At 45.6% G+C, this 20768-nt stretch overlaps 1 protein-coding gene across 2 annotated transcripts in view; it reads left to right on the top strand.

Annotated features, from left to right (window-relative positions):
• LOC139545028 (collagen alpha-1(XXVII) chain B-like) overlaps window positions 1-20768 on the top strand; it is a 96891-nt gene that overhangs the window by 48743 nt on the left and 27380 nt on the right. For both annotated transcript variants that reach the window (XM_071352362.1, XM_071352364.1), the window contains exons 10-22: window positions 1244-1288; window positions 7289-7342; window positions 8021-8065; window positions 11296-11349; window positions 13658-13702; window positions 15018-15071; window positions 15221-15265; window positions 15798-15851; window positions 15955-16008; window positions 16152-16205; window positions 16289-16342; window positions 17531-17584; window positions 17809-17853. In XM_071352362.1, the coding sequence (XP_071208463.1) occupies window positions 1244-1288; window positions 7289-7342; window positions 8021-8065; window positions 11296-11349; window positions 13658-13702; window positions 15018-15071; window positions 15221-15265; window positions 15798-15851; window positions 15955-16008; window positions 16152-16205; window positions 16289-16342; window positions 17531-17584; window positions 17809-17853 (657 nt within the window). The remainder of the gene's footprint in view (window positions 1-1243; window positions 1289-7288; window positions 7343-8020; window positions 8066-11295; window positions 11350-13657; window positions 13703-15017; window positions 15072-15220; window positions 15266-15797; window positions 15852-15954; window positions 16009-16151; window positions 16206-16288; window positions 16343-17530; window positions 17585-17808; window positions 17854-20768) is intronic.

Below are 20768 nucleotides of genomic sequence, written 5' to 3'. Positions count from 1 at the left end.
CTAGTGTTCTGGTGCTGGCTAAAGCTAAGGCTAAGCGGGGCTACAGTACACACACCAAACACACTCTGCTCATAAGAGGCTAGAGTGAGGGATTGGGAGTGTAAACACTCTGGACGAGGTGGGCAGAGAGAATGAAAGGGTCTTTGAAAGAGCTGCAACACTGTAAGACTGTCAAAAGCACCTGTGGCAGGATTTGGGATATGATTCTTTGGTTTGCTGCCACTGGACTTGCCATAGGCTTTTACTTAGTAGTCAATACCTTGACTGAACATGGAAATGCAATCAATCTGTGACTAACGTAGCCCCCCCCCCCCCATGGAATACGTTTCCTTAGGAGTCTTTAGGAGCTCACACTGTGAGTTTCATGCAGCGTTGCCACTTCTGGGAATATCATTTGAATACGTTTTTAAAAGTCTCTCATTGCTGAGTAGTATGTGTGTTTCTCCACGAGGTAAAACATGCTTCCTCCCTGCTGTCCAGAACGCACGTTTGTAACGCCACCTACACACACGCACAGCTGCAAAATCACTCATAGCTCGGCTTATTAGAAAATGTTTATGCTAGCTTAGAGTTCAGACCTGGGGCGTAGTGTTTTGTCACTGTTTCTTTAGTGCTCTTTCCCTGTCACTGTTGTAACTCCCCAGATATATACATACACACACACACACACACACACACACACACACACACACACACACACACAAACGCACACACACTGTTGTAACTCCCTAGCTAGACACACACTTCAGACACCCACACACTTCAGACTGATGGATTAGGTTTTAGCACCCCCTACCATCTGTGGACTGTGAATCACTGGCTACAGTGAGGAGTTGAGACAGTGTGAATCACTTGACCAGCTGGTCTCCTGAGGAGTTGAGACAGTGTGAATCACTGGACCAGTTGAGACAGTGCAGATAGAGCCCATGTATGTTCATTAAGGTCTGCTCAACTTCAAGATGACATAATGGAGATGTTCTATGAGTCCCAAACAAGACTGTCCCTCCACTAATCTGCATGCCTGTAAACACATCTTGGAAATATTCAGCCAAAACGAATAATCGTCAGTTAGTTATGATAGCACTATGTGAAAGCATAGTGAAAGCACTAATCACAATTTGGGTCCAATCCACTTACAATTCTATCTGTTTTATGGACATTAAACATTTAATGTATTGTATGCATTATGAAATGCATTATGTAAATCCATTTGTAATGTAATTTGTTATGCTGTGCTCTGTAGGGTTTACCTGGGCCTGTTGGCATTATGGGGCCTAAAGGAGTCCGGGTGAGTCATCTAAAAAATGGCATTAACAAAGTACTATCTCTGTTCTGTATAGGGTTGTTAATCAGTTGTCAAGATACTATATAACTTGACTGTGCTTTTTGTTCTGTTTTGAGTGTTTCTGTCTGATAAATGTCACAGATACAGAGAATCCGGAAAGTATTCAGACCCCTTGACTTTTTCCACATCTTGTTGCGTTTCAGACTTATTCTAAAATTGATTTTAAAAAATGTGTTCTCATCAATTACACACAATACCCCATAATGACAAAGCAAAAAAAGGTTTTAAGAAATGTTTGCAAATGTATAAAAAATAAAAAACTTAAATATATCACATTTAAATAAGTATTCAGACCATTTACTCAGTACTTTGTTGAAGCACTTTTGGCAGTGATTACAGCCTCGAGTCTTCTTGGGTATGACGCTACAAGCTTGGCACACCTGTATTTGGGGAGTTTCTCCCGTGCTTCTCTGCAGATCCTTTCAAGCTCTGTCAGGTTGGATGGGGAGCGTCGCTGCACAGCTATTTTCAGGTCTCTCCAGAGATGTTCAATCAGGTTCAAGTCCGTGCTCTGGCTGGGCCACTCAAGGACATTCAGAGACTTGTCCCAAAGCCACTCCTGCGTTGTTTTGGCTGTGTGCTTAGGGTCGTTGTCCTGTTGGAAGGTGAACCTTTGCCTCAGTCTGAGGTCCTGAGTGCTCTGGAGCAGGTTTTTATCAAGGATCTCTCTGTAATTTGCTCTGTTCATATTTTCCTTGATTCTGACTAGTCTCTAAGTCCCTGCCGCTGAAAAACTTCCCCACAGCATGATGCTGCCACCACCATGCTTCACCGTAGGGATGGTGCCAGGTTTCCTCCAGATATGACGCTTGGCATTCAGGCCAAAGAGTTCAATCTTGGTTTCATCAGACCAGAGAATCTTGTTTCTCATGGTCTGAGAGTCCTTTAGGTGCCTTTTGGCAAACTCCAAGAGGGCTGTCAATCTACCAAAAAGGCCTGATAGGTGGAGTGCTGCAGAGATGGTTGTCCTTCTGGAGGGTTCTCCCATCTCCACGGAGGAACTCTGCAGCTCTGTCAGAGTGACCATTGGGTTCATTGTCACTTCCCTGACCAGGCCCTTCTCCCCCGGTTGCTCAGTTTGGCCAGACGGCTAGCTCTAGGAAGAGTCTTGGTGATTCCAAACTTCTTCCATTTAAGAATGATGGAGGTCACTGTGTTCTTGGGGACCTTTAATGCTGGATACAATTTTTGGTACCCTTCTCCAGATCTGTGCCTCAACACAATCCTGTCTCGGAGCTCTACGGACAATTCCTTCGACCTCATGGCTTGGTTTTTGCTCTGACATGCACTGTCAACTGTGGGACCTTATATAGACAGGTGTGTGCATTTATAAATAATGTCCAATCACTTGAATTTACCACAAGTGGACTCCAATCAAGTTGGAGAAACATCTCAAGGGTGATCAATGGAAACAGGATGCACCTGAGCTCAATTTCGAGTATCATAGTAAAGAGTCTGAATACTTATGTAAATAAGGGATTCATGTTTTTTATTTTTAATACATTTGCTAAATTTTCTAAAAAGCCTGTTTTCACTTTGTATTTATGGGATATTGTGTGTAGATTGATGATTTAAAAAAATGTTTAATCCATTTTAGAATAATGATGTAACGTAACAGAATGTGGAAAAACACAAGGGGTCTGAATACTGAATGCACTGTATTTGTTTTTATAGAATGATATGTACCGAATGAACCTTACTGAATATTCACTGTTTGATATGATTTCTATCATGTTCTATTTACTTCCTGTATAAATCTACGGCCAATAGAGTCATATCATTGAAATATGTTTAGAAGATTCTTTATGACTTCTGTCAAGGTAGTACAGTACAGTACACTGCATCACTGTCAACCAGGGTGCCTGCCCAAGACATGTTACATATTAAAACACAGTATAGTTTTTGAAGACAAAGAGTAAGGCCACACAGTCAAATTCTCTGTTTGTACAGTACAGTACACCCTACTCTAAAGATGACTTTGTTCCAGAGGTCTCTAGCCACTTGCTGTGTTAAATAAGCTGTGAAAAGCATGTTAAATAAATCAACAAGACCAGAGCGGTCACATAAAAAAGCCATAATGTAAACACCATTCGTCGAAAAAGCTGGCCCTGTTAACTCACCATGATTAAAATCACAGAGCTCTTTGTGGTGATGCTGGTACAACAAGAGATTTGAGGTGCTGTAAAAGTAATTAGCTTGTGTTGAAAAACTTTAAACCTGAATGTCAATTGTTGTTGCTGGTGATATTTGTTGATATTTGTTGTTGTTATTGTTGTTGTTGTATTTGTTGTTGCTAGTATAGTACCAACAGCTATACCACCCTGCATCCTTCTGCTGGCTTTCATCTGAAGACCAACATGGTCCTCTTGAATTTATTTTTTCCCTTTGATCATCTCTTGTCCTCCAGTTCCCCTATGCCTCCCTCCCTCCCTCCTCTAGCCCTCCTCCTTCCATCTAGCCCTCCTCTAGCCCTCCTCTAGCCCTCCTCTAGCCCTCCTCCCTCCCTCCTCTAGCCTTCCTTTCTCCCTCCTCTAGCCCTCCTCCCTCCCTCCTGTAGTCCTCTTCTAACCCTCCTCTAGCCCTCCTTTCTCCCTCCTCTCTCCCTCCTCCTTCCATCTAATTCTCCTCCCTCCCTCCTCTCTACCGCCTCTAGCCCTCCTCCCTCCCTCCTCTAGCCCTCCTCCCTCCATCTAGCCCTCCTCCCTCCCTCCCTCCTCTCTACCTCCTCTAGCCCTCCTCCCTCCCTCCTCTAGCCCTCCTCCCTCCCTCCTCTAGCCCTCCTCCCTCCCTCCTCTAGCCCTCATCCCTCCCACCTCTAGCCCTCATCCCTTCCTCCTCTAGCCCTCCTCTAGCCTTCCTCCCTCCATCTAGCCCTCCTCCCTCCCTCCTCTCTACCTCCTCTAGCCCTCCTCCCTCCCTCCTCTAGTCCTCCTCCCTCCCTCCTCTAGCCCTCATCCCTCCCTCCTCTAGCCCTCCTCCCTCCCTCCTCTAGCCCTCCTCCCTCCATCTAACCCTCCTCCCTCCCTCCTCTCTACCTCCTCTAGCCCTCCTCCCTCCCTCCTCTAGCCCTCCTCCCTCCCTCCTCTAGCCCTCATCCCTCCCTCCTCTAGCTCTCCTCCCTCCCTCCTCTAGCCCTCCTCCCTCCCTCCTCTAGCCCTCATCCCTCCCTCCTCTAGCCCTCCTCCCTCCCTCCTCTAGCCCTCCTCCCTCCCTCCTCTAGCCCTCATCCCTCCCACCTCTAGCCCTCATCCCTCCCTCCTCTAGCCCTCCTCTAGCCCTCCTCCCTCCCACCTCTAGCCCTCATCCCTTCCTCCTCTAGCCCTCCTCTAGCCCTCCTCCCTCCATCTAGCCCTCCTCCCTCCCTCCTCTCTACCTCCTCTAGCCCTCCTCCCTCCCTCCTCTAGTCCTCCTCCCTCCCTCCTCTAGCCCTCATCCCTCCCTCCTCTAGCCCTCCTCCCTCCCTCCTCTAGCCCTCCTCCCTCCATCTAGCCCTCCTCCCTCCCTCCTCTCTACCTCCTCTAGCCCTCCTCCCTCCCTCCTCTAGCCCTCCTCCCTCCCTCCTCTAGCCCTCATCCCTCCCTCCTCTAGCCTTCCTCCCTCCCTCCTCTAACCCTCATCCCTCCCTCCTCTAGCCCTCCTCCCTTCCTCATCTAGCCCTCCTCTAGCCCTCCTCCCTCCCTCCTCTAGCCCTCCTTTCTCCCTCCTCTCTCCCTCCTCCTTCCATCTAGCTCTCCTCCCTCCCTCCTCTCTACCTCCTCTAGCCCTCCTCCCTCTCTCCTCTAGCCCTCCTCCCTCCATCTAGCCCTCCTCCCTCCCTCCTCTCTACCTCCTCTAGCCCTCCTCCCTCCCTCCTCTAGCCCTCCTCCCTCCCTCCTCTAGCCTTCCTCCCTCCCTCCTCTAGCCCTCATCCCTCCCTCCTCTAGCCCTCCTCCCTCCCTCCTCTAGCCCTCCTCCCTCCATCTAGCCCTCCTCCCTCCCTCCTCTCTACCTCCTCTAGCCCTCCTCCCTCCCTCCTCTAGCCCTCCTCCCTCCCTCCTCTAGCCCTCCTCCCTCCCTCCTCTAGCCCTCCTCCCTCCCTCCTCTAGCCCTCCTCCCTCCCTCCTCTAGCCCTCCTCCCTCCCTCCTCTAGCCCTCATCCCTCCCTCCTCTAGCTCTCCTCCCTCCCTCCTCTAGCCCTCCTCCCTCCCTCCTCTAGCCCTCCTCCCTCCCTCCTCTAGCCCTCCTCCCTCCCTCCTCTAGCCCTCATCCCTCCCACCTCTAGCCCTCATCCCTCCCTCCTCTAGCCCTCCTCTAGCCCTCCTCCCTCCCACCTCTAGCCCTCATCCCTTCCTCCTCTAGCCCTCCTCTAGCCCTCCTCCCTCCATCTAGCCCTCCTCCCTCCCTCCTCTCTACCTCCTCTAGCCCTCCTCCCTCCCTCCTCTAGTCCTCCTCCCTCCCTCCTCTAGCCCTCATCCCTCCCTCCTCTAGCCCTCCTCCCTCCCTCCTCTAGCCCTCCTCCCTCCATCTAGCCCTCCTCCCTCCCTCCTCTCTACCTCCTCTAGCCCTCCTCCCTCCCTCCTCTAGCCCTCCTCCCTCCCTCCTCTAGCCCTCATCCCTCCCTCCTCTAGCCTTCCTCCCTCCCTCCTCTAACCCTCATCCCTCCCTCCTCTAGCCCTCCTCCCTTCCTCATCTAGCCCTCCTCTAGCCCTCCTCCCTCCCTCCTCTAGCCCTCCTTTCTCCCTCCTCTCTCCCTCCTCCTTCCATCTAGCTCTCCTCCCTCCCTCCTCTCTACCTCCTCTAGCCCTCCTCCCTCTCTCCTCTAGCCCTCCTCCCTCCATCTAGCCCTCCTCCCTCCCTCCTCTCTACCTCCTCTAGCCCTCCTCCCTCCCTCCTCTAGCCCTCCTCCCTCCCTCCTCTAGCCTTCCTCCCTCCCTCCTCTAGCCCTCATCCCTCCCTCCTCTAGCCCTCCTCCCTCCCTCCTCTAGCCCTCCTCCCTCCATCTAGCCCTCCTCCCTCCCTCCTCTCTACCTCCTCTAGCCCTCCTCCCTCCCTCCTCTAGCCCTCCTCCCTCCCTCCTCTAGCCCTCCTCCCTCCCTCCTCTAGCCCTCCTCCCTCCCTCCTCTAGCCCTCCTCTCTACCTCCTCTAGCCCTCCTCCCTCCTCTAGCCCTCGTCACTCCCTCCTATAGCCCTCCTTTCTCCCTCATCTACCCCTCCTCTCTCCCTCCACCAGCCCTCCTCTAGCCCTCCTCTCTACCTCCTCTAGTCCTCCTCTCTCCCTCCTCTAGCCCCCCTCTCCCTCCTCTAGCCCTCCTCCCTCCCTCCTCTAGCCCTCCTCTCTCCCTCCTCTAGCCCTCCTCTCTCCCTCCTCTAGTCCTCCTCTCTCCCTCCTCTAGCCCTCCCCCTCCCTCCTCTAGCCCTCCTCTCTCCCTCCTCTAGCCCCCCCTCTCCCTCCTCTAGCCCTCCCTCCTTCCTCCTCTAGCCCTCCTCTAGCCCTCCTCTAGCCCTCCATCAGTAAGCAGCCACCCTGGAATCATCAGAGATCCCTGACGTGAGGGTATGTGCCCTTGGACTACATCGTGGAAGGCAGCACCATGCAGTCCATGGGCATATACACTTGCCTCAAGGCTTTGTTCTTCATGAAGAGCCCCACCCCTGCGGCCAACAGAATCTCACCAAAAAGGACTAAAGCCACACCGATGTGATGAAACCAAAGAAGAGAGTTATAGAAATGTAATTGATCTCCTTTTTGTCCCTCATCCCTCTATTCTCCTCACCCCACTCTCTTCCCCCACTGCCTTCTTCACTATCCATTTCTTCACCTGTCTCCTCTCCTCTGCTTTATTCCATAACCCTTATTTCACCTCCTCCCTCCCGTCCATCTCTCTCTGCTCTCCCCTGTCCTCCCACTCTCCTTATCCTCTTCCTGTCACCTATACCCCTTTATCCCACCAATATTTCTGCAGGGTTTCATAGGAATCCCTGGGGTTTTTGGCCTTCCTGGACCTGATGGTGAGAGAGTAAGTAGTCCAGAATATCTCCTAGAAATATGAAAATGAATAACTATACAATAACCTTTCTACCTCTTTGAATGACTTGTTTGGTGCATTACTGAGACTAAAAAGAGACCACCTCTCTTAGTCCTATGGGAGGGGTACACAGTAGCTGAAAACTCTCCTGGGGACATTATTATCAGTCAGGATGATCAGATCTAACCCTTAGTGAGTTTAAATGATTGTGAAATAGAGGTGCTTACACTGGATGAAATGCTAGCAGTAGGCCCTCGCCTCCAAACCGCTAAAAGATGATTGGAGTAGCACTTTCCCAATACAGGATCAAGTGCTGGTGGAATTCCAGCCATCCCTACTGTTTGGATAATAGTCAGGAGATGGGCTAACACTAAGGAGCTGGAACAAGAGCTGCTTCGGAATAGCCTGACGAAGACTTATTTTCCCAGAACCCCCGCAGGCAACTGGAGTAGAATTGTAGGCTATATTAGAGAGAATTTTTGGACATGCTTGCACTAGCTTACATTTGATACAGTATGTGTTTTGGTTCTAGTAGGCTACCTTAAAGAACCAATCATAATCTGCTTGTAAAATAAATATGAAATTATTATTGACATTTACCTCTTCTTTTGCTGTTCCCCTCCTCTCTTCTTTCTTTTCCCATCCTTCTCTTTTTCTCTACCTCCTCAGGGAATTCCTGGTGTTCATGGGAAGAAGGGCAAGATGGGTAGGCCGGTAAAGATTTCTCTCAACATACCTTTTTATAGTGAATGCAATAATACCATGAAATCAACTGTTCCTTTTTCCCATTCTGTCATACCTTAAAGGTCAATTCCACCACTTTTCAACCTAATTTTCATTATCTCCAGTACAACACCAGTGTCAAAGTATGTAAAGACGCACGCATTTTTATGTTTTGTAGGGAAAAAATATAAAGTTGAAATGTTCACCAAAAGTTAAAGCGGTGACGCGGGGAGCAGGAAAATACCCTCCCTTGGTCTAGGAACATGTTGCAGGTTGAAACTCACCGTTTTTTAACTTTTAATACTACCCTGTGATGTCACAGAGAAGCATTTTTTAAAGGGCCTTTCTTCTAATCTTTTTAACCACAGACCATAGAAACAATCTGTTTTCACATGTGTAGATACTGGTTTGGTGCTGGAGATGATGAATATGAGGTTGAAAAGTGGCAAAATTGCCCTTTAAAGATACAGCTAGGGTAATTTAGTGAGTATGGCATGGCTATTATTCAGAGGAACAGTATTGAGCGTGTATGGGGGCATCTTGGCTTTAGCCAGACATCAGTGATGCATGTTGTGGTAGCCTCCACACAACCACAGTGGAAGACTGTTGAAGACTGTTGTCTTTTCACTCTTGAGATGGCTGGCTACCCCTTGAGCCTCGAGTCTGTCTGCATATTTCCACTAGTCTATACAGTATATCATTTAGAATAGGATGAGATCTCAATGGACTACAACTAGGACACTATTGGCAACTATCCCATTGATTATACACTGAGTGTGCAAAACATTAAGAACGAGACATGCTCTTTCCATGATGTTGTCTGAACAGGTGAATCCAGGTGAAAGCTATCATCACTTATTGATTTCACTTCTTAAATCCTCTTCAATCAGTGTAGATGAAGGGGAGGAGACAAGTTAAATAAGCTTTTTTAAGCCTTGAGACAATTGAGACATTGATTGTGTATGTGATATTCGAAAGTCTATTACATTGGACTATAAAAAAGCCTTTTACATTCGACAATAACAAAGTATTTTACATTAGACTATAAGAAAGTATTTCACACTGGACTATAACAAAATCTATTACATTGGAACAATGTTTTGTGCAGTGGAGGAACTTTTGGTTTTGGAATTCCAGCCCAGCTAGTCACAGACCAGGGAAGTATTTTCATTGGCGCCTGCATGGGGATTTCCAATTCTCCCAGCAACATATTGAGTTGTGCTTACATGGAAAATCCTGATGTTCCAAATTACTTATGTAATAGAGATATTTTCCCAAGCATAGCTTTACAATGTTACATGATGAAGTGGGTTATTAAGCTGACGATGGTCAGTGAACGACAATTGAAGCTGGCACAGACTATAAATAGCTGTTGAGGTAGCCTCGCTGTTAAGAGCATTTGGCCAGTAACTGAAAGGTAGGTTAGGTGGAAAATCTGTTGATGTGCCCTTGAGCAAGGCACTTAACACTAATTGCTCCTGTAAATCGCTCTGGATAAGAGTGTCTGCTAAATTACTAAGATGTCTTTTTTTTTTATGAGGAGAGTGCAACTTTAGCATTTGATGATGGCATCTCTCTGTGTGTTTGTTTCTGTGGTGCCGTACCAGCCCTTCTCCTTCTCATCTTCAGTAGCTAGTTTTTCTTCCTTACATTGAGTCGTCTAAACATTCTGTATGTTCACAGTTACTAGCGTAATGTTCTCTGAGTGGCACTTGCATATGACAGATCTAATCTGGGATCAGACGTATTACCTTTCCAGCAGATGTCGTACTACCTGCAATCTTTCAAGTAACATCTTTGAGTTAAAACAACTCAAGAGCTGAGGAGTAGCTAAATGTTTTACTTTAAACCAACACTATTATAATGTTTGGGTAAAAGCGCCATTTTGCACATTTTCGAAGGCATCACATTGCAGCAATTACCAATGTATTACTTTCCCCCAGATGTTTTACTAATGCTTAACTCAACACTCTGCCTGCCACACACATTCCATCCTTCTGAATAATATCTCATGCAATAGAAACTGCTGGTAATATCACCATCGCTTCATCTAATATTACATTTTCCATCCTCACTCTGTGGGCCTATGAGACCTCTACTACTAGTACCATTAATCATACAGGCACAGTCTATACAGTAACTACAGCGCTTGTATTCTGTGGTGGAGAAGGGCCAAGGTCGAAGCTGAAGCTACAGCAAGGTGTTGTTGACCTTGGCATTGTGACAAGCAGCACACGTTGAGCGTGTGGCCTAGCGGAAACCTCAGCCTCCCAGAGCCTCAGTGTAGCCTATCATAGCGTCACAGCTCTTGTTCTCTGGTTTTATAATGGAACAGATTGACCCAGGAGGAGGAGGAAAGGAAAGAGCCCAGTCAGCAGATCCCGGGCCAGCCAGTCAGTCCCCAGGCTGCTGGTTAGGGCTCCTGCCAGCGAGGCTCAGCGCAGCACGCGCACTCCCAAACATTCAGCCATGGAATTTCCTGCCGCCGCGCACGCACACAGTCTCTAGGAATAAAGAGTCCAAGGAGCTTGTTTACAGCATGCTGCTTGACGTGCTGCTTGACGTGCTGCATGACGTGCTGCATGACGTGCTGCTTGACGTGCTGCTGGACGTGCTGCTTGACATGCTGCTGGACGTGCTGCTTGACGTGCTGCTTGACGTGCTGCTCGCTTGCTTGGGGTTTATTCTGCAAACCTCTTTGACAGGGATGGAGTTTGTGCAGTATGGGTAAACATAAAGGAGAAGTAAAGAATCAATAAATTAATAAATTAATACTGTAGTTACTAGAAGGGAAATTAGGTAATCACTCATTAACTAAACTCATTTAGAAATTCATCACTATTATTTTATCTGCTGATGTGCTGAACTGAACGGTAAGCAAAACCACGCAACAAATACTGCATTGTAACCAATGTGCATGCCGTAATACTTTAGCTTTGTGTCTAATATACAGCCACACCATTATGGTTTTTACTAGGAAGCCCAATATTCCAAGAACATATTCTCACGGTCAACTACTCTGGGTGTGGGAAAGTAATGGTGTGTAATGATATGGTTGGCCATGCCAAGCATTATGCTTCAATACTATTCTTTTTAGTACAATTGTGTTGCTTTGCAGAATGGTTGTGTTTCAATCTGTTTCTTCCATAGTGTTTAACAGCTCTCTGCCACCCCGGTACAGAGTGATAACATGCCTACTCTCTTTGTGTTTGTGTACTCAGGGGTTTGCTGGGGACTTTGGCGAGCGGGGACCACCAGGACCAGACGGAAACCCAGTAAGTCAAACAGCAGAGATGACTGTTCCCCTGGCCATCACTTCAGACCTATGTTCAGATAATATTTATTTCTTTCAAATACTTACGTTGTGCTCTATTGAGCTTAACTGGCGCAATGGAACGAATGGTATAGTCCCAAAAGTGTAAAGCTCATTCTTCTGGCACTCCAGGCAGGCTCAATCAAACGCTCAAGGTATTTGAAAAAAACAACAACAAAAAACATTTGAGTTTCAGCCTTTATTGAAGGTTTCTGTTGTTTGTTTTTAAAGTCACAGGTCTAGCCTTTTTGTTTTTGTATCTTGGTTTGGATTCAATAATTAGCCAGTGCATTATCTCCTGAAGTATACACAACAACAATCTATTTAGAGAATTTGAATGACTGATTTACATCATTTCAGTATAGCGGTCAAGTGGGCTCAATCAGCCCGTAAATGGTGTAAATTGCATACCCTGGCTGTTTGCTTCCAGGCACTACTTAAACTCACACACACACACACACACACACACACACACACACACACACACACACACACACACACACACACACACACACACACACACACACACACACACACACACACACACACACACACACACACACACACACACACACACACAATTTGTCTGGTGAACAGACATGCTAAATAGAAGTCACACTTGATGAATTGAAAACAACCACCTTTAGTTTCCCCTGTTGGGGTACGTAAACCTCCACACTGCATTTTATTTCATTTGCTTCTTCCTGGGACCTCCCGAGGATTTCCTACTCCTGAGCCCATAATGATTCCAGCCTGCGAGTTTGTTATATAGTTACATGCCCAGAGCATCTCGTTCTGGTCTTTGATCATGTCAGACCACAGTTATCCACATTCACAGTCATGAGGGAGGGGGCTCTGGACTCTGAGATCTGGACAATTTGTCTACTGTTTTAAATGCTGCAGTAATGTCTGTAAGATCTGTAACCTAGAGCACTCACATTGCTAAGTAGTTATTATAGCAGCAGTATATACACTCTTATGCACTTCTCAGTAGCTGCATTGGTGACAACTTGGGAGAGTCAGATCACTGCATAAGTGTGTATATCCAAGCAATGAACGGTGTAGTGTACTTCACAAGGTCAAAAAGATAATCATATCTTCACTAAAGCAATTTCTTAGACCACATCCCACTCAAGCTAGTTTGACATGAGGGCATAATGTGGTTCTGAAGCTTCCTCAACTCTACCTTTCTTAACAGCTCTTTGAGTGGCAACTGTATAGAGATATTGTGATTGTCTGACCTCAACAGACCTCTACAACACCATTTCCTGCCCTGTTGTTCCAACAGGGGAGAGGGAAAGTTCCTGTTGGCTCAATAACTTCTCCTTCAGTCATAATGAAGCTAGGGGAGGAGGGAGGGGAGAAGGGGGAGGGGGCAGGAAGGCCACACTGGACTCTAACATCTATCTCTCCGTTTAGAAAAAGGTCCCCTCTTTCTCCCTTTCCCTCCGTTTCTCTATCTCTTGCTCTCGCTGTCTATCTCTTTCACTCTCTCTCCCTATCAATACAATTTCAATTTAAGGGGCTTCATTGGCATGGGAAACATATGTTTACATTGCCAAAGCAAGTGAAATAGATAATAAACAAAAGTGAAATTAACAATACAAATGTCATATTATGTATATATACAGTGTTGTAATGATGTGCAAATAGTTAAAGTATAAAAGAGAAAATAAATAAACATAAATATACGTTATATTTACAATGGTGTTTGTTCTTCACTGGTTGCCCTTTTCTTGTGACAACAGGTCACAAATCTTGCTGCTGTGATGACACACTGAGGTATTTCACCCAATAGATATGGGAGTTTAACAAAATTGGATTTGTTTTCGAATTCTTTGTGGGTCTGTGTAATCTGAGGGAAATATGTGTCTCTGATATGTTCATACATTTGGCAGGAGGTTAGAAAGTGCAGATCAGTTTCCACCTCATTTCCCTATCTCTCTCCCCCTCTCCCTCTCTCTCTCTCCTTGGAGCGGATATGGGCATGGCATGTAGCAGTGGGGTAATTACCGGGGACAACAAGCCCCTCTCTGTGTGTCGCACCATCTTTCATTAGCTTGGCCTGGCCCACGAGATGGGAGCTGGAGATTACACAAGCTATCAGGGGAAAACACAAACAAACCGAGGGCTGGGGTCTCTCCCCCCTCCTTCTGCCAGCAGCGGAAAGGAACACTGTGCCTCTCTTCTGCCTGTATTTGTTTAGAACAAAGCCTATAACCTTAGCAATCTGCTCTCTCTCTATCTCTCTCTCTCTCTTTCTTTCTTAGGGCGAGCTGGGAGCCCCTGGTCCTAATGGAGTTCTTGGCCTCATTGTGAGTATTTAAAGCCATGTGTACCTTCACTCTGTACTTCTCTCTAGGACACTCTGCCTGGTTTGGGGATCTCTGTACTTCTCTCTAGGACACTCTGCCTGGTTTGGGGATCTCTGTGCTTCTCTCTCCAGGACACTCTGCTTGGTTGGGGATCTCTGTGCTTCTGTCTTTAGGACACTCTGCTTGGTTTGGGGATCTCTGTGCTTCTCTCTTTAGGACACTCTGCTTGGTTTGGGATCTCTGTGTTTTTCTCTCCAGGACACTTTGCTTGGTTTGGGGATCTCTGTGCTTCTCTCTTTAGGACACTCTGCTTGGTTTGGGATCTCTGTGCTTCTCTCTCCAGGACACTCTGCTTGGTTTGGGGATCTCTGTGCTTCTCTCTCCAGAACACTCTGCTTGGTTGGGGATCTCTTTACTTCTCTCTTTCCAGGACACTCTGCTTTTTTTTATTTTTATTTTATTTTTTTATTTCACCTTTATTTAACCAGGTAGGCTAGTTGAGAACAAGTTCTCATTTGCAACTGCGACCTGGCCAAGATAAAGCATAGCAGTGTGAACAGACAACACAGAGTTACACATGGAGTAAACAATAAACAAGTCAATAACATGGTAGAAAAAAAAAAGAGAATCTATATACAATGTGTGCAAAAGGCATGAGGTAGGCAATAAATCGAATAATTACAATTTAGCAGATTAACACTGGAGTGATAAGTGCTTGGTTTGGGATCTCTGTGCTTCTCTCTCCAGGACACTCTGCTGGTTTGGGGATCTCTTTACTTCTCTCTCCAGGACACTCTGCTTGGTTTGGGATCTCTGTGCTTCTCTCTCCAGGACACTGCTTGATTTGGGGATCTCTTTAGTTCTCTCTTTCCAGGACACTCTGCTAGTTTGGGGATCTCTTTACTTCTCTCTCCAGGACACTCTGCTGGTTTGGGGATCTCTTTGCTTCTCTCTCCAGGACACTCTGCTTGGTTTGGGATCTCTGCTTTTCTCTCCAGGACACTCTGCTTGGTTTGGGGATCTCTGTGCTTCTCTCTCCAGGACACTCTGCTTGGTTTGGGGATCTCTGTGCTTCTCTCTCCAGGACACTCTGCTTGGTTGGGGATCTCTGTTTATGACTTGCCTTGTTGCAATATTGTTGATGATAAACAGAGCTAAGCAGATGTCCCAAATGTTGCCATAAAGAACATAGAGCAGGAGCATTACATCATCATACAAGCTTGTTGGGAATGTGTATGATATCGTTGTTCTACTGCAGTGTTCCAAGTGTTCCAAGTCTTCTAAGTGTGTGTGTTCTGTATGTTGTTTGTGGCAGGGAGACATGGGTCCTCTAGGGATGATGGGTTTGCCAGGACCATGTGGACTCAAGGTAACTAACCTACTCCTTTACTCACTTTTACTGTAAACGCTGTTACATGATGATGTAGATGTAATATAACGCAGGTGGCATCATTTCAAGAGGGGTTCATCTCTATCGCTATGGCAATGTTATATCTGTTTACTCATCTGGTTATTCAGGGGGTACCCGGAAACCCAGGAGAACCAGGACTGAAAGGTGATAAGGTGATCTGAATACCTCATTATTAGCCTATTGTATTTATATCAACCATGCTATCAGATAAAAATGTTGCATGCAATATAGTCTCATCCACCAGCTGGCTCTCAGGGGACGAGGTGGTTACATGCTGTATAACTACATAGACATCTCTAGAAATCTGATTCAGGAACAGTTTGTAGACCACCCTCAAGCCTACAAGATGGCTTCTAACTGTATCTACTATAGCTTATCATCAATCACTGCTAGTTTAGAGCTTAGGCTTGCTATGTTCTCCAAATATCACACATACTGTATGTATAAGCTACTGAGAAATATGTACTTTTCTTTGTAAAAATGCACATATACACGTACTGTACTCAGCCAGATGTGCAGTGTTCCTGTGCAGTCTACAGGTAACCAGCTGACAGCCCTAGAGCTGCCTGCTGGGCATACTGGGTCTGCCTCATGCCCTCAGCTGACTCAATAGAGTGCAGGATTTGTACTGTACTTTTAGTTTATTCCTAACTCCAACCTCTCCTAACCTCTGTCTTTCTTCAGGATGACGTTGGTCTTCCAGGGGAGCAAGGAGAGAATGGATTCCAAGGTGACAAGGTATTTCACTTCCCTACTTAACAGATGGGGATGACTGTCGTCTGAGTCTCTGTGTCAGGGGTTTATCCTTTCGTTTCACAGAAATGTTCTCGTTGTTTTACAGGGTATCCAGGGTTCACCAGGATTGCCAGGCATTCGAGGGAAACCAGGGCCACATGTGAGTCCATTAACCCTTATATAGGGTATGTGTACCTGGGACCATGTACAGTATACAGTACAGTATATTACTAGGTTATCACTTTTGAAATGGTTAGTGATACAAAGGGTATCCAGCAAACTACAATGCTGTCTCTGTCCTAGGGGGTGACAGGTGAGCCGGGTCCTGATGGTATACCTGGCCCTCCAGGCCAAGAGGTAAGGATCTGTGAGGGCGTCAAGATTACCTTCTCCTTGTGATGTATAGTAGAGATGACCACCTGTTGTCTGGTTGTTCTCAGGGTTTCCCAGGAGACATCGGCCCACCAGGTCACAACGGCCCAGAGGGCCCAAAGGTGAGTAGCCTGTAATGAAACTATCTCACACCTATTAAGCCTTGTTTATACCTGGTGCTAACATGCATCCTTTGTCGTGATCTTGTCCACATTCTGATTGTGCCCACATTTTCAGACAGGTGTAGACAACTAAAACATGCATTGTGGTCTGATTATGATCAGGCACACATTGTAGACAGATCTGGACAGAGAAGAATTTTGTCCTGATCTTGTCCACATTCTGATGTGTCTTATATCCGTCCACCGTGTAAGCATTGTGACCAGATCTTTGCGGCGGCAGGTAGCCTAGTGGTTAGAGCATTGGGCCAGTAACCGAAAGGTTGCTAAATCGAATGCCCGAGCTGACAAGGTAAAAATCTGTCGTTCTGCCCTGAACAAGGCAGTTAACCCAGTGTTCCTAGGCCGTCATTGTAAATAAGAATTTGTTCTTAACTAACTTGCCTAGCTAAATAAAGGTTAAATAAATAAATAAAAATCTCCTGGTCCCTCCCTGCAAATTATTTAACAGCTATTCTTTCAAAATAATATATATAGTTTTATATAGTTTTTAAGATAAATATTGATGCCATAAGTCAATGGTGCCACCTGTCAATGATTTGAATGATGATTTAAATTGGTCATCAAAAAGAAAGGAGGACCAAGGCACTCTTCATATAATTAATGAAAATGCCTTTATTAGTATGGCATGTTCAATAGAAACAAAGTTGTTTAAAAACCGACGCGTTTCGGCTGCATGGCCTTCGTCAGGGAGTATGATTTAAATTGTTTCTCTGTCCAGATCTGTCTACAATGTGTGCCTGATCATAATCAGACCACAATGCATGTTTTAGTTGTCTACACCTGTCTGAAAATGTGGGCACAATCAGAATGTGGACAAGATCACGAAAAAGGATGCATGTTAGAACCAGGTATAAACGTGGCTTTAATGTAGCAACTTGACATCCTCATGTGGCGTAGTTGGCATGATCAAGCACTTTTATGAGCAATGAGTATCTTTAGTGTTGTGAGAGGTTTAGTTGGTTTTTAGTGAATACAAAGAACAGTGGTTGGAGCAGGTCCATGGACCTTGGAAGTCCTTTCTGGGTCGCGTGGGGAATGCTGGGGACCAGTGCTGTTGGACTGCCAGTGCATCATGGACAGCAACATGGGGTCCGTACACAATCTAACATCCTGTATCATTCTTCTCAGGGGAAGCCAGGAAACAGAGGTTTACCAGGGCCCAGAGGAACAGCTGGACTAGAGGTGGGATTGTCTTTAGTTTACTACATAAAACATACAATGCTTGACGTATTCATAGCATGTCAAGACCAAGTCTTACTTTGGCTATGTATATAGTATGCACTATATGTAAGATATATGACAGCAATGATCTAGCATTTCCACATAATCTAGTGATGGTGCAAAGTGTTGTTGTACAAAGGGGTATTGTCCCTGTCTTGACCCTCTGTCTCCATATTGTTTTCCAGGGCGATGAGGGGCCACTTGGACCACCTGGACCTACAGGACCGGAGGTGAGCGCTGATTGGACAGCTCAAAACCAAAACAAACAAAACAAGGAAGTCCAAAAATACAATATGGGTCACTCAGCACATGAAAACCCCCAAATGTTCACCTCTCACCATCCCAAAGCCTGTTTCATAACCAGGAACCTTCAGAGGTGGAAGCAATTTGCTTCAGTTGATGTTTAAATCCAGCTGAATCACTATGATATGGTTAGCTATATACCATTAGCTCTTGGCAGAGTTGTCAGTCTATTGTGCAGAAAATCTATTTTGATAGATTGCTGACTGTTTATTGTGCATTTGTGGCATGAGTTTAGTAAAACTGCTGTGCTCGGCCACATCTCCACATGGTGCTCATCTGTTATACAAAGACAACAGCCTGGGATGAGATAGGCTTATAAAAAAAAAAAAAGCTTTCTGGTTTTGAACCAATGAAAATAAAGCCATTAATTTCCGTCCGTAGGCAGTTAGCCCAGTTAGTAGGATTATTATGAAAACTGTCCAAATATCTACTTTCCGCATTCATTTTTAAGATGTTACTTTTGGAGAATGGCCATTTTGCTAAACACTGGAAGTAAATGTCAATGCTTCATTAAAAATACTGAAAAATCAATTTATAAAACGGCTTGGAATGGCTCTCTGTTTCCCTTGCCTAATATTTTGTGAGCTTGTCCTCCATCATAGATGGACATATCCTCCATTCCTTACTCTGAATAATCATAAACATCTGGATATCTATGAGGATAGACTCTGGTTGCATCCCAAATAGCACCTCATTCCCTATATAGTGAACAACTTTTGACTAGCGCACATAGAGCTCTGGTCTAAAGTTGTGTAGGGAATAGGGTGTCATTTGGGACGCAGGCTCTCTCTCTCCAAGATCCGGTAAACGAGCTCTGAAATCCAGACCTTTTTTCTGATTGTGTCAGTGAGTAGCCTGGCCTTGGATTCCATCATAAAGCATCCTCCTACAGAGACTTCCCATTTGCATCCATTATAGACTAAATAAAGAGTTAGTCTGGAGTCGTCCCAAATTCAACAATACATGCCAATATATCACTCCAGTTAGCAGAGCACTAATCCAGTTCAACAACAGCAGAGCACTAATCCAGTTCAACAATAGCAGAGCTCTAATCTAGTTCAACAACAGCAGAGCTCTAATCCAGTTCAACAAAAGCAGAGCTCTAATCCAGTTCCACAAAAGCAGAGCTCTAATCCAGTTCAACAATAGCAGGGCTCTAATCCAGTTCAACAACAGCAGGGCCCTAATCAAGTCCAACAATAGCAGAGCACTAATCCAGTTCAGCAATAGCAGATCACTAATCAAGTCCAACAATAGCAGAGCACTAATCCAGTTCAGCAATAGCAGAGCACTAATCCAGTTCAGCAATAGCAGAGCACTAATCCAGTTCAACAATAGCAGAGCATTAATCCAGTTCAACAATAGCAGAGCACTAATCAAGTCCAACAATAGCAGAGCCCTAATCAAGTCCAACAATAGCAGAGCCCTAATCCAGGTCAACAATAGCAGAGCCCTAATCCAGTTCAACAACAGCAGAGCCCTAATCCAGTTCAACAACAGCAGAGCCCTAATCCAGTTCAACAACAGCAGAGCCCTAATTCAGTTCAACAACAGCAGAGCACTAATCCAGTTCAACAACAGCAGATCACAAATCCAGTCCAACAATAGCAGAGCCTAATCCAGTTCAACAATAACAGGGCCCAAATCCAGTTCAACAACAGCAGAGCATTAATCCAGTTCAACAACAGCAGAGCATTAATCCAGTTAAACAACAGCAGAGCATTAATCCAGTTAAACAACAGCAGAGCATTAATCCAGTTCAACAACAGCAGAGCATTAATCCAGTACAACAATAGCAGAACTCTAATCCAGTTCAACAATAGCAGAGCATTAATCCAGTTCAACAATAGCAGAGCCCTAATCCAGTTCAACAACAGCAGAGCATTAATCCAGTTCAACAATAGCAGAACTCTAATCCAGTTCAACAACAGCAGAGCATTAATCCAGTTCAACAATAGCATATCTCTAATCCAGTTCAACAACAGCAGAGCATTAATCCAGTTCAACAATAGCAGAGCCCTAATCCAGTTCAACAACAGCAGAGCCCTAATCCAGTTCAATAACAGCAGAGCATTAATCCAGTCCAACAATAACAGAACTGTAATCCAGTTCAACAGCAGCAGAGCATTAATCCAGTCCAACAATAGCGGAACTCTAATCCAGTTCAACAACAGCAGAGCATTAATCCAGTTCAACAATAGCAGAACTCTAATCCAGTTCAACAACAGCAGAGCATTAATCCAGTTCAACAATAACAGAACTGTAATCCAGTTCAACAGCCGCAGAGCATTAATCCAGTCCAACAATAGCAAAACTCTAATCCAGTTCAACAACAGCAGAGCATTAATCCAGTCCAACAATAGCATATCTCTAATCCAGTTCAACAACAGCAGAGCATTAATCCAGTTCAACAATAGCAGAGCTCTAATCCAGTTCAACAACAGCAGAGCATTAATCCAGTCCAACAAAAGCAGAACTCTAATCCAGTTCAACAACAGCAGAGCATTAATCCAGTTCAACAATAGCAGAGCCCTAATCTAGTTCAACAACAGCAGAGCATTAATCCAGTTCAACAACAGCAGAGCATTAATCCAGTTCCGCCATAGCAGAGCCCTAATCCAATTCAGTAACAGCAGAGCCCTAATCCAGTTCAACAACAGCAGAGCATTAATCCAGTTCAACAATAGCAGAACTCTAATCCAGTTCAACAATAGCAGAGCACTAATCCAGTTCTACTCTCTCATACAGATGACTAAACACATTAAAGAACAGAGGATTCCAAACGGCCATCTCCGAAAGACAGACACCACAACTCATTGAATATTCTGATTCAATATAACAC

This window comes from Salvelinus alpinus, chromosome 19 (genome assembly GCF_045679555.1).
Source record: "Salvelinus alpinus chromosome 19, SLU_Salpinus.1, whole genome shotgun sequence".
In the NCBI taxonomy this organism is placed as follows: domain Eukaryota; kingdom Metazoa; phylum Chordata; class Actinopteri; order Salmoniformes; family Salmonidae; genus Salvelinus; species Salvelinus alpinus.
This window is presented reverse-complemented; position numbering and strand designations above follow the sequence as displayed.